Here is a 13725-nt window from a genome sequence, read left to right on the forward strand (position 1 = left end):
AAGAAAAACTAGGGAGGTAATGGGGTAGGGCACATGCAATGTCACTGGCTGAAAAAGAATAAAATTTCTGAAAAGCAGAGATGTTGCACACAAAAGCAGAAAATCTCTAGCACCCCCAAAGTTGAGTTTATCTCCTCAAACTCCCACACCCCCAAAAATGCTGCTTGGCCACCAGCCCTGGAAGAACTCAGGTATAAATGCTTTATAGAGAAGCCTTCACTTCCTGGATTCTGTGGCAAGCTAATATCTCAATGTTTCTTAGTTTCATTTAGCTTCATAAAAATGGGTGGCTTCGTAGGCACAACTAAATGGACTTATTACCCAAATATTTGGAAGCAAATTGGGAAATGTCTTTCTCCTCAATTAAATTTAGCCAGAAACCTTTACTGAGTACCTGCTTTATGCCGTTATTTCAGAACTTAACTTTGATTAAAAAGAACAAAGATCCAGGCAAGGTGGCCCACGCCTGGAATCCCGCAACTTAGGAAGCTGAGGCATGAAGATCAAATGTTCAAAGCCAGCCTCAGAAACTTAGCAAGGCCCTAAGCAACTTAGTGAGACCCTGTCTCTACATAAAAAAATAGTTTTTAAAAAAAGGGCTGGGGATGTGGTTCAGTGGTTAAGCACCCCTAAGTTCAATTCCTGCTACCAAATAGAAAGAAGAATAATTTTATTTTTTTATTATTTTTTTTTGAGAGAGAGAGAATTTTTTTAATATTTATTTTTTAGTTCTCGGTGGACACAACATCTTTGTTGGTATGTGGTGCTGAGGATCGAACCCAGGCGGCACGCATGCCAGGCGAGCGCTCTACTGCTTGAGCCACATCCCCAGCCCAAGAAGAATAATTTTAATAAAATATACTAAAACCCATCTGAAGTTGCAATTACCTCAATATTACCTTTATATACAGTGAATCTTAGATTACAAACACCATGGGGATAAAGGATGTGCTTTTTCTTGGCTTTTCCTCAAATCATAGAATTCTCAATTATTCTTCTGTCCCTTTGTTGATGGCAGTTAGTTTGTGGAATCTTAATGTTATTCATTTGACTTACTTTATTAGTTTCCTACCCTTTGCCATTAAATTCATAGTAAGTATTAAAATGTTTTTTAAATACATAAAAGTTGAGACAAAGATATCCCTGTAGAAAGGAAAAAAAAAAAAAAAAAAAACCTGCAACATTGCCAGTCATTTCACTTTTCTTATTTAAAACCAGAGGCTTCAAATGTAATGTACAAATACTAAGAAGAGGGGCTGGGATTGTGGCTCAGCTGTAGAGTGCTTGCCTAGCATGTGTGAGGCCCTGAAGTCAATCCTTAGTGGAAGGAAGGAAGGAAGGAAGGAAGGAAGGAAGGAAGGAAGGAAGGAAGGAAGGAAGGAAGGAAGGAAGGAAGGAAGGAAGGAAGGAAGGAAGGAAGGAAGGAAGGAAGGAAGGAAGGAAGGAGGGAGGGAGGGAGGGAGGGAGGGAGGGAGGGAGGGAGGGAGGGAGGGAACTTCTTAGCCTTTCTTCCAAAAAAAAAAAAAAACAAGAAGATAAATGTTGAATATGAATTAAACCTGTTTGTTGAGCTGGAAGATCATTAACATTCTTGGGAACTCAAGGTGTTCTGAATGAACAGCTCATAGGAGCATTATATTTATTTTGAGTTTGCTTAGTCACTCACCTTTGGCTACATGCAGATTTAAAAGCACTGTGCAAACTCATTCACTCTGTCCCTTTAGGGGCTGCCTTCTATTAATTCAGTCATCCCTAAAATTGTTAAGCAGAAAGTAATAACATCAGCTGGCCCATTACGTCAGGTCTTCCTAATGGTTTGTCTTTGAGAGAGAGATCTACTCTGCAGCCTTGTGGAGTGAGAGTAGAGAGAGGGAGCCAGGCTCCTGTCCTCTAAAGTGACTGGGTGAAAGTAAGAGTCAAGAAAAGCCAGGGAGTAGCTAGCATGCTGCTGGCACTCCTAGAGTGCTGCAATTTGAGATCTGCATGACTTCCTTTTCCTCTGGTAGTATGAGAAGCCACAGAGCACGCCTTCTTGGAATCACAATTCAAAAGATTCAAATAAAATTTATAAAGGAAAAGTATAAGTGAATTGTTGGTCTTTTAATTTAATACATTGTAATTACAAAATGTAACTATTTCATATTTTGATTAAAAGCAACTTGACAAAATTGTCTTGAAGATTTTCTGTATATCTCTTCTTAAGAACTACATCTGGGGGCTGGGATTATGGCTCAGTGGTAGAGCCTGGCCTATGTGAGGCACTGAGTTTGATCCTCAGCACCACATAAAAATAAATAAAAATAAAACAAAGGTATTGTGTACATCAACTAAAAAATTTTAAAAAAAAGAACTACAGCTGAAGAGCAGTTTACATGAAAAGAAGAAGTTATCAAGTAACATATTCACAGAGTTGACTTTTTTGAAAGTACCATTTTGTGCAGTACTTTATTTAATTAAACAATTTTGAACTCCAGAAAAAATTAGGTAGTTTTTGTTTGTTTGTTTTTTATAACTTTGAAGCAGAAGATTAAAATAAACTCATATTCTATTGGTTTTTCTTTTAGGAACATATGATTCTTTGCCGATTTGCAGATCAGACAGCTGTCCAGCTTCCACCCCAAAGAAGGCTCATAGGTATGTATTTTAATACAACAGCTGTTGAGTAGGTTATTCACAGTATGCCTAGTAATTAATGGATAGATTCCATATGGGAAAAAATAGTCTATTTATCAATAAGAAACTAAAGTTTGTTCTTCTCAAGAAACTTAATCCATATCAAAAGGGTTTTTTAACAACTAGCATTTTATCCTCTTTGGGTTAACAATACCTTTAAGTAAATTTTCAGTATTTTTACACTGAATTAAATCACTAACAATTATGAACCAACTACAAAATCTATCAAAAGCCACAAAAGAAAATAACAAAAAATGGAAAAGTTAACCATTATGCCAAAATTGACGCATTTTTAAAAATTATGGCCAGGTGCAGAGGTGCATGCGTGTAATCCCAGCTGCTTGGGAGGTGGAGGCAGGAGGATCACGAGTTCCAAGCCAGCCTCAGTAATTTAGCAAGACACTAAGCAACTCAGACCCTGTCTCCAATAAAATACAAAATAAGGCTAAGGATGTGGCTCAGTGGTTGAGTGCCCCTGAGTTCAATCCCTGGTACCCATCCCACAAAAAAAAAAAAAAGTTATGAACAAGAATGATAATGTTTTCTTTCCAAAAAAAGTATGTTTGTATATTATTTATAATAGAACATTTTACTCAACATTTGCAACATTAAATTGTTGCCTAAATTGGAAGACCACAGAAGTGTTTCAAGTTTATTAAATATTTGTTTTATCAAAAGATTTTGCTTTAGAAAAAATCACATTTAGAAAAATAATAGCAACTGCTACTATGAATTTAAACACTGAGTTAAATGCCCTCACTTATTATCTCCATAAATTCTTATGAGATAGGTGCTATTATTTAATTTTAATGAGTGGATGGAGACAAAAGTTTACCTGAGATCTTCACCTATCAGATGATAGAGCCACACTATGAACGCAAATTAGATGATTCCAGACACAAAATTCTTATTTACTTTTGTGATACTGCTTCTCAGCATATTGGAATTACGTCATTGCAAGTTCAGATTGTGAAATTAGGGCTTTACATAAATGGGTCAAATTCAAACTAATCTTAAAAATTATTCAGAGAAGCACCACATTAGGCACTGTCACACTTTCCAAAATTCTAGTACAGAGCCTATTTTTCTTCCATGTTATACTGATAAAAACTGATTGTTATTTCTTTGGTCCAGCACCAAAGTAGTTAGCTTAAATGAAGTAGTTAGCTTGCATGCAAGTACCATGTTGTATAAGAAATAACTACCATTAAACACTAAAATCAGAGTTAGCAGGGCAAGATGTTCACAGTTGGAAAAGCATGAGAGACCTGATATTGAGGGAACAGTGAAATTCCTTCTCTCTCTTACACTCTTAGACATAACATGAAAGGAACTTGCTCTTTTTTCTCCATTCCTCTTCCTTTTCTCATCAACAGTTTGAGTTAGTGAAATATACATTTGATGTAGCACCACTAGACCTATGTCTTAGTCTGTTTTATGCTGCTGTAACAGACTATCACAGAGTAATTTATAATTAACAGAAATTTATTTGGCTTACAATTCTGGGGTTCAGAAAGTTTCAGTGGAGGGGCTGGCATCTGGTAAGGTCCATTTTGCTATGTTATAACATGGTGGCCATCTCGATGAGAGGGAAAAGTGGGGCTGAATGCTCACATGAGAAGGAACCCATAGTTGTGGTAACAACCCCACTCTTACAATAATAACAGCATTGATCCAGTTATTTTGTGCCTATGACCTCATCACCACCTATTGTGTCCCACTTCCCAACACTGTTGGGGGGGGTGTTCAAATCATAGCAATTTAATCAATACATAATGGTAGATGGATATATTTATGGTGGATATGCATTTTAAGGGGAGTAACTGTAAGGGAAGTGTCTATCATTGAAGAGGAAGAGCATTTGATATGATGTGGACAGGAAGGGGAAAAGGAATGGGTTTCTATAAAGCTATAGAGTCCATCAGATGTCTGAATCTGTGCACAGACCATTTCTGTGTTCTCTGAATATTTTTAGGATGTTTACCAAGTCCCAAAATGTAGATGTTGATGACTGAGTTTCAGTTGTAATGGCACTTACACATGAAAAAGTGAGATTCTTCAGCATAATGAAAAAGAAAAAATTAACTGAACTGGGATCAAAGCCAAGGGTAAATGAGCTGCAGTGTAAACCAAGGGTGGGTACTGAAGGAATGTAGAGCATCCCATTATGACAGAGAATGTTTCATTTAAAATTGAAAAGTTGATGAGGTGAACATTTACAGATATCTTAAAGGAAAGATAGTAAAGAAAAAAAGAAAGTTAGCCATAATAGCTTTTTAATGAAGAAAGGGTGATTTGCCTAAATAAAATTGTGGATATCTCTTCATTATCATCATTTCTAACACAGTTCATTCTTTATGGCATGGGTCCTTCTAAGGAAGTGTGTGACATCAACATTCTAAGTCTGAGTCTCTTGTTCTTAGTTCTTATCTACACCTTCTGTTTTTTTTTTATGTGAGAATTCTATCTTCTTTTCTATTTTATTTAACTGTCTTCACTTCTGAAGTCATTTTAGTTTAACAGTTTCACTGTTACTCAGTGGAAATAAATTACTGTAATTAAAATAATGTTTAGGCATTGTTATAATTATTGAGGAAAAATAGAATAAATGAGGTTCCCAAGAAGACGAAGAAGCTTACATATTGAATTTAGAGCAATCAAAAAATGGGAAAGACAACCATGGCTTTGAATATATTCAGCCACAAATCAGTTTTTTTTTTCCCCTGAGCTACTTTTGAAAATTGAAGTTCATGTTTGCCAAAGGAAAACAAATTGACTGTTTTGCTTGCCAGTCAGGTTTCCTCTTTTGTTTTCCAGAGATTACAAAGGAAAAAGAGAATTGATATTTTAATAGGGATGGCAAGGTCTAAAAATTAAGAGTATATTTTACTCAACATTACATATCTACCTTAAATAATTAGTACACGATTGAGAATTTCTTAACATATTTTCCATTTCTTATTTCCTGGAGTCTGAAAAAGGTCCGGGTAGAAAATGTAGCATGTCTATCAAATGGTCCTTTGTCAGCATGTTACTTTAGATATTCTCAAAGACAGATTTTTTTTTTTTTACAATATTAGAGAAAATGTAGTTTTATAGGAAAACAATGACAAGATGTTTAAAAGGATTTTAACCAAATTAGAAAACAGAATTTAAAGTTCTATTTGAGGTTTATTTTTAAATATATTAAAAGGCTACTAGTCTTTAAATTAGCAGAGTTAATTTGTGAAATATGATTATTTATACCTACCTTCTCTCCATACTGATTAAGAATTAAATTTAAAAAAAAAACTGAACAGTACTTGGGAGTAAACAGTATTCTTCATAGTACTTGTAGATTTTGTCACTGTGTGGATTTCTTTAGACCAAATGAAATTGTCCTGCTAGAAGAAGGGTATTCTCATGATACCATTTCACTGTATTTCAGGAAAACAGTGCATGTGCCTGGTGGATCTGGACCGAGCAAGAGCTGCAGAAGAACATGGTTATTCTGTTCAAGTGATATCCATGGAGCCAGAGAGCTGCTCTCCCAAAAACAACATGATAGTGGGAGTCCCCACTTAGATTGAGATGTTTACATTTGATATTTTGCCATTGGCTCCATGATGAAAGCCCAGTGGCATTCAGGAGGTTCCATTCAAGAGGTTCTTGGCATAAGTAGGAAACAGCATTAGCCATCCTGAGCCTATTGTGCTCAGGAAGGAAAGCAATAGGAAAATCTTGGAAGAAAGGCTGCCTGCAAAGCATCACAAATACTCTTACAATGTGCGATCAAGGGCTGGTGGTTTTCATAGTGAGAATCCCCTGACGTCTCAGCTGCCAAAAGAATAATACTCACCATTGAAGGTTTCATTACTGGAATAACAATTTCCTTCTCATTTCACAAGCTTTTCTGATCTTGCCAATGTGATATTTAATTCAAAACAATGTACTTGCAGCCTTTATTTTATAATCTTAGATATTTACACACAGAAACTGAGAAACTTTGTGGGGGTTTTGTGGTTTTTTTATATTTTTCAAACAATGGTACTTTTATAATTTTGTAAAAATCTAGGAAGGCAATTACAGTATGGGTATTTTTAAGCTGGGGTCAGTTGAACTTATATACATTTAGGATTATCCTTTTAAATAATTGCCCATAAATTACCAAATGTGATCATTTCTGGTTCAAACATTTTGGGTGAAAAGATTCTAAAGTCATTGCAGTAAGTTTCACCTTGTGGGAATATGGAATTTGGACATAAATTCTAATTAATTGGCAAATACATTGATATCTTAATTCAAGTCTATTCATAATAATTTAGGATCCATTATTTTCACAACTCTGGCCTAGATTTTTCTGAAGATATGAAGATGAATTGCAAGAAATACAATTTTACCTATGCAAGTAAATCAATTAGAAGGAAATATTGAAGAATGAGTGAAGTTCTTCATGTCAGACCATAATATATGGTCTTATTGTTTTGTTTAATTCTTGGTAAAAATTATCAAGCATAAATTCGGAATATGAAGAGTGCAGAATATGGAAGCTTATTTGAATAGTTCTGTCTGCCTAAATTCTTTTTCTTCCAGATAACATTTTTAAAGACAGGTAGTAAATTTCTCTTATATGCTGCTACTATTTATTTAACTTCACATGTCCTAGATTATTCAATTTAAGATTTATTTTATTGTTTTTAATTCCTATATGACATATATCATAAGAGGAAAGAACTTGGATTGTTCATCACTGAGATAAAAATAGGAATAATTTACAATAATATGAATGGGAGAAGGGAGTTTTGTAGCTGATTTCCTCACATAAATTTTAAGGAAAGCACTACTGGCTCTGAGTAATTTAGTCTTTTGTGCCTGTAGCTACAATGCTCCTTTACTGTGGACTTTCTTTTTTAAATCAAGATATCATTTATATACAATATAATAACAAGTTTTTAAGTGTTCCATTTGAAAAGTTTTAACAACTGTATGTAACCACACAATTGCCACCAAAATAAGATGAAGAATATTTCTGTCAGATGTTGCCAAAAATATGTATTGAGAATATTTTTCTAGTCTGTGGACTATTCACTTTCACAATAAAAGTTTTAATTTTGATGAAGCTGGATTTATCTTTTTTTCTTTTATGATACATATTTTCTTTATATTCTCTAATAAATTTTTATCTACCCTAAGGTCATAAAGATTTCTCCTATTATAAGAACTTTATGATCCCATCTTTTTATATTCTGGTCTATCATCTATCCCAAATCATTTTTCACATAAAGAGGTAGATATATTTTGATGAATAGTTATTTCAGTACCATTTTTAAAATATCCTTTCCTCTCCCCCATTAAAATGACTTGGTAGCTCAGTTGAAAATCTGTGTGTGTGTGTGTGTGTGTGTGTGTGTGTGTGTATGTGTATGCATATGGATATACGGGTGTGTGTGTGTTTTCTCAATTCTTTTGTTTGTCTTACTAATTTATTGGTTGCAAAAACTTTATAGTATGTCAGAAAAGCAGATAGTTAGTCTTCTAACTTAATTTTTCATTCTCTAGATTGTATTTGCTGTTCTAGATCCATTGTATTTCTATATAAACCCTAGAATTAGCTCATCAATTTATTTTATAATTTTACACAATTAAAAAAGCTTGCTGGAATTGTTGGTATTCTCTCTTTAGATTAATTTGGGGAAATTCAACATCTAAACAGTTGTTGGATCTAATAACCATGAATATATCTTTCAATATATTTAGATTTCTTTTAATTATATTCAGCAATATTTTGTAATTTTCAGTGTAGAAGATTTTTTTAATTCATTATTTAATGGTGTTTAGGCTACTAATTCTGAGCTTTGACATGCTGTTCCCACTACTCAGAATAGTCTCCTTTTATCCCTTCTTCTAGTTTAAACTCATTCGTCTTCTGCTGTGATATTTGACCTCCTGAGGTAAGCCTTTCACAATCTCCCTGGACCAATGAACATGCAATTGCATGTCTACCATGTAGGGCAGTCATCTCCCCATCCCTCTCAAATTATGGAAAATAAAACAAAAAATGCAGGAACCCTATTGTTCTCCCACCGTGCTCTAGGCTTGGCATTCTCCAGCTCTGAGTGCTGTGGCTAGAAATAGATACAGGTGTAGTGATTTCTGTATGTAAGCCCTTGCCAAAACTTCTTCCCAGCCAGGCCAAATAAAAGGGATTGAATGCAGGCAACAGGAAGACTGTTGCAAGTGACCTGATCTCACCCCCATTCTTGTCCATCAAAAGCAAGGCTGCTCCTCTCTGATATGTGTCTTTCAGGGTTGTAATAACATTAGAAACTAGAGATCATCTTTCTTTGTCTTTGAATCTGACTCAGAAAAACAAGGGAATATTATTAATGATTAAACTACTTTATCTTATTTAGGTATTATTGGAATTACTGTCTTAGGTCATTCATAATAGAAATCGAAACATTTGCAGGGCATGAATGCAAAATTATACATAAATAACAGTAATGAAACAGTCTGATTCTAAAGACTTTGTTGCCCATTTTCATGATTCAAGAAAATTATTAACAGAACTTGCACACACTAAAACTTGTTTTTTTATTGACTTTGATAATAAAATTAGAGATATGGTCCTTAGAGATTGTGTACAATATGTCAAAATGCATTCCACTGCAAAATAAATAAACAAACTTAAAAACACAGCATTCATAATAAAGAAAGCAATACATTTTTAAATTAAACTTTTTTAAAAGTAATATGGAATTTTAAATAGAATTTTTAAATTACTCAAATAATGGTTGATGTAGTAGAGCTAGAAGGTGTAGCTAAACAAAAAGAAGAAAAAGAAGAATATTTTAAATTCATTGTCTTAATACTTTATTGTATACTTGTTTCTTTCTTTTTTTTTTCTTTTTTTTTGGTGGTGGTGGTAGGGGTGTTGGTACCAGAGATTGAAGGTTAAACTCAGACCCTTGTGCATGCTAGGCAAGTGCTCTACCACTGAGCTACATCCCCAGCCCCATTATACTTTATTTTGCTTTTTAGAATTTTTTCATTTTTATTTTTTTGTTGTTGATAGACCTTTATTTTATTCATTTATTTATATGCAGTGCTGAGAATCAAAACCAGTATTTCACACATGCAAGGCAAGTGTTCTACCACTGAGCAACAACCCCAGCCTTATACTTTGTAAAATAAATCTCTATGTATAAAACAAATACTAATACAGTACATGGTATTTCCTAGACACTATCCCAAGCCCTTACAAATAATAATTCAGTGTTTTAAGTTATTTAATCCTCATAATGACCTCGTGAGATAGATATTAGCAATCCCATTTTACAGAAAGTAAGGCTACAGTTACACTGTAAAAGCAGACCTGGGTTTGAAACCAGTCAGTAATCAGCAGAACTAATACTCAAATTCGGTCTCTTTTAGCAATCTTTTGAAGCAGGACTGGCTCGTTTGAACAATGATAACAAAATCTCAATGCCTTTACAAAAGAAAGATATTTTTCACTAACATGACATATTCATCCAAATTGCTATGACTGTTCCACACTGTCTTCACACCAAGACCTGGCCTGACGAAGCATTGTCTATAGGAAACATAGCTGGTCTCCTAGGAGGGGGAAAGTATAGCAAATTACCATCAGGTTATTAAAAATTCAGTTCAGATGTGATAAAAATCACTTTCTTTGTTGGCTAAAACCCATTACAGAGCCCCTCCTGAGTTTAATGGTTTATAGCTTTATACAATAATATATTGTGCCATCAGCAGTATAGTTGAAGGGGGAAACAAGGCAGTGAGAAAGAAGGAAGTAAAAACAGACCATATTCCAGTTTAGAGACAGAGATCCTGAATGACACTGATTTGGGATAAAGGATTCTACTGAATCCATCAAAGAGAAGGAGAGCAGGTGCCACCAGCATTTCCTGTTACTGCTCTGGACTTTCACAGCTACCTTTGGAAGAGAATTTTTTTAAAAAGTAATTTATTATTATAAAATATTGGAGAAACATTAAATGCAGTTCGAAATTTATATCCTGCCTGACATTAAAATACTTAATCTAGGGAGATCCAAGATGGTGGGACAGAGGGAGGCAACATTCTATGTTGCTCTGTGACCTGGGACTTGATTAGTGAGAATACTGCTTCTCTGCAAGCATATTCCTGCTCCCACACAGGAATCATGGCAAACATGCCTATCCAGGGTTCTAGGCCCTAGGGTCAGAGTAGGTCTCTCAAATACTCACCCTGGAAGGACTACCAGATACCAAGCAGAACCATCAACACCCACGCAGAACTCTCGGCCACCCACCAGAGCAGAAATCACGGATGCCGCTCCCACACAGGACACCCAGCAGCTTCTCACATGCAGAAATTCTGGCTGCCACTCCTGTGTGAACCCCCATATAACAATGTGGGGCTCCTCTAGTCGCCACCATCTTGGGACTCTGCAGCAGCAGAGATAGTCCCCTATGCACACTAGCCTGCCTACACCAGGGAACTTCACACAGGCTCTGAAGTCAGCAGACAGCAACACAATGCATGCCACAGAGCTTGTCTCTGAACTCATCCTCCAACGCCATCACTCAGTTTCCCCCACCTGACACAACACCCCACCACTGAAAGAAGGCGCCTCCATCTTGGGTCACCTTCATCACCATCTTTATTGGGGGCAACTCCCAGTTTGGAAGTCCGACTGGCCAGGTACCCAGTTTCTAACTTCCCCCTCTCCCCAGCAGCTGCTAGACTGGTACAGTGACACCCTGGTTGCCTCCACCATTCTAAACACAGAGATATCAGCTAACAACAGAGGTCCCCACCTATTGGATAAGAAGGAAAGCAAGAAAGATACAGAACTCCAACCAATCTTGTTTCTTCCTTCAAGATTTTTTTCCTCTTCCCCTCTATTCTCTTGCCCTCACAAGCCCCAACATATGTGAAACCATGAATTAGGTTTCATATGTGAAACCATGAGGACTGGGACTTTTGAATAGCATATTACAGTTGTGTTGTATATTCTTTTTATTTCATTTTATTATTTTTTCTTTTTCCCACCAATTTCTACTATTTTAACATTTTTTAATTTTTTTAATATATACATGTGTTTGTTTTATGTTTTCTGCTGTCTTCCAACTTACTTGTCTACCCAAAATTACTTCCTCTCCCTTCTCCTACTACAAATTTTCCTCTTTAGATTTCTCCTTCACACTTCCTAAGATATAACAACTCTATATCCTCACCTCCTCAGCATATCATCCTACTCCTTATCCCCAGTTCTTTGTCCACCACCAGAAACAGTAAACCCTTTTACAAACCTACTGAGTATATTATAGATAATTATTGAGTTCACCATTTCTGTACATTGTGACCAAACTGTAAATGTCTTATTAGCAAACATTTGGTTTTAGGGTGTACTTTGTTTATATTGGGATATGATAACATTGTCCCTTACTTCAAAAGAGAGGTATTGGATCCCTACAGGGGCACTATAAGCCTATAGGGTAAAAACAGTAAGGACTAGGATCCACAGTGTTAGAAGAGAAGACACACATGCAATATGAAAAGACAAGGGAAGAAAATACCCCAAACAAATCAAGATATACATTATTAGAATCCATGGCCAGCACAGCAGAAGAAATGACAGAGAAGGAGTTCAGAATGTACATAATTAAAATGTTCTGTGAATTAAAGGATGATGTAAGAGAGTAAATACAGGCAGCAAGAGATCATTTTGACAAAGAGCTAAATAAACAAATATTGGAAGCAAAAGATTAATAGGGAGATAGAGATTCTAAAAAACAAAACAAAAATCCTTGAAATGAAACAATAAACCAAATTAAAAGTTAAATTGAAAGCATCACCAGCAGACCACTTGGAAGACAGGACCTCAGACAATGAAGACAAAATATAAAATCTTTAAAAGAATGTAGAGCATACAGTGAAAATGATAAGAAACCATGAGCAGAACATTCAAAAAATATGAGATATCATAAAAACACCAAATTTAAAAATTATTGGGATAGAGGAAAGAGTAGAATTCCAAATCAAAGGAATGAGCAAATTGTTCAATGAAATAATATCAGAAAATTTTCCAAACATGAAGAATGAATTTGAAAACCAAATTCAAGAGGTTTACAGAACAACAAATGTACAAAATCACAACAGATCCACACCAAGGCACATTTTTAAAACTTTTTTAATATTTATTTTTTAGTTTTCGGCAGACACAACATATTTATTTGTATGTGGTGCTGAGGATCAAACCCGGGCAGCATGCATGCCAGGCGAGTGCGCTACCGCTTGAGCCATATCCCCAGCCCGCTCCCTCTTTTTCTATTTCATGAAATAATTTGAGGAGTATTGGTATTAGTTCTTCTTTAAAGATCTTGTAGAACTCAGTTGTGTATCTATGGTCCTGGGCTTTTTGTTGGTAGGCTTCTGGTGGCACCTTCTATTTCATCATTTGAAATTAATCTGTTTAAATTCACACTAAGGTACATTATAATGGAAATGCCTAACATACAGAATAAGGAGAGAATATTAAAAGCCAAGAAAGAAAAGAATCAGATTACAGATAGGGGAAAACCAATCAGGATAATGGCAGATTTTTAAACCCAGACCCTGAAAGTTAGAAGATCCTAAAACAATATATATCAAGCTATGATAGAAAATGAATGCCAACCAAGAATCTTGTATCCAGCAAAATTAAGCTTTAGATTTGATGATGAAATAAAAACATTCCATGATAAATAAAAGTTAAAAGAATTTATAACTCAAAAGACTGCACTACAGAACATCCTCAGCAAAATATTCCATGAAGAGGAATTGAAAAGCAACAATAAAAATCAGAGGGAGGTATTACACTAAAGTAAAAGCTAATCAAAGGAGAAACCTAGTCAAGTACCAAAAATAAATAAACAAAAATGACTGGGAATACAAATCATGTCTCAATAATAAACCTGAATGTTAATGGCCTTAACTCACCAATCAAAAGACATTGATTGGCAGATTGGATTAAACAACAAAAAATTCCTAATAATATGCCACCTCCAAGAAACTCATAGGAAA

The 13725-nt window shown here is 35.2% G+C and overlaps 1 protein-coding gene across 1 annotated transcript in view; it reads left to right on the forward strand.

Moving 5' to 3' along the window:
- Gstcd (glutathione S-transferase C-terminal domain containing) overlaps positions 1 to 7706 on the forward strand; it is a 169752-nt gene extending 162046 nt beyond the window's left edge. The window contains exons 11-12 of the mRNA XM_077803384.1: positions 2565 to 2634; positions 6101 to 7706. Of these exons, the coding sequence (XP_077659510.1) occupies positions 2565 to 2634; positions 6101 to 6237 (207 nt within the window). The 3' untranslated portion in view covers positions 6238 to 7706. The remainder of the gene's footprint in view (positions 1 to 2564; positions 2635 to 6100) is intronic.
- The last annotated feature ends 6019 nt before the right edge of the window (positions 7707 to 13725 follow it).

This window comes from Urocitellus parryii, chromosome 10, assembly GCF_045843805.1.
Source record: "Urocitellus parryii isolate mUroPar1 chromosome 10, mUroPar1.hap1, whole genome shotgun sequence".
Lineage (NCBI taxonomy): Eukaryota > Metazoa > Chordata > Mammalia > Rodentia > Sciuridae > Urocitellus > Urocitellus parryii.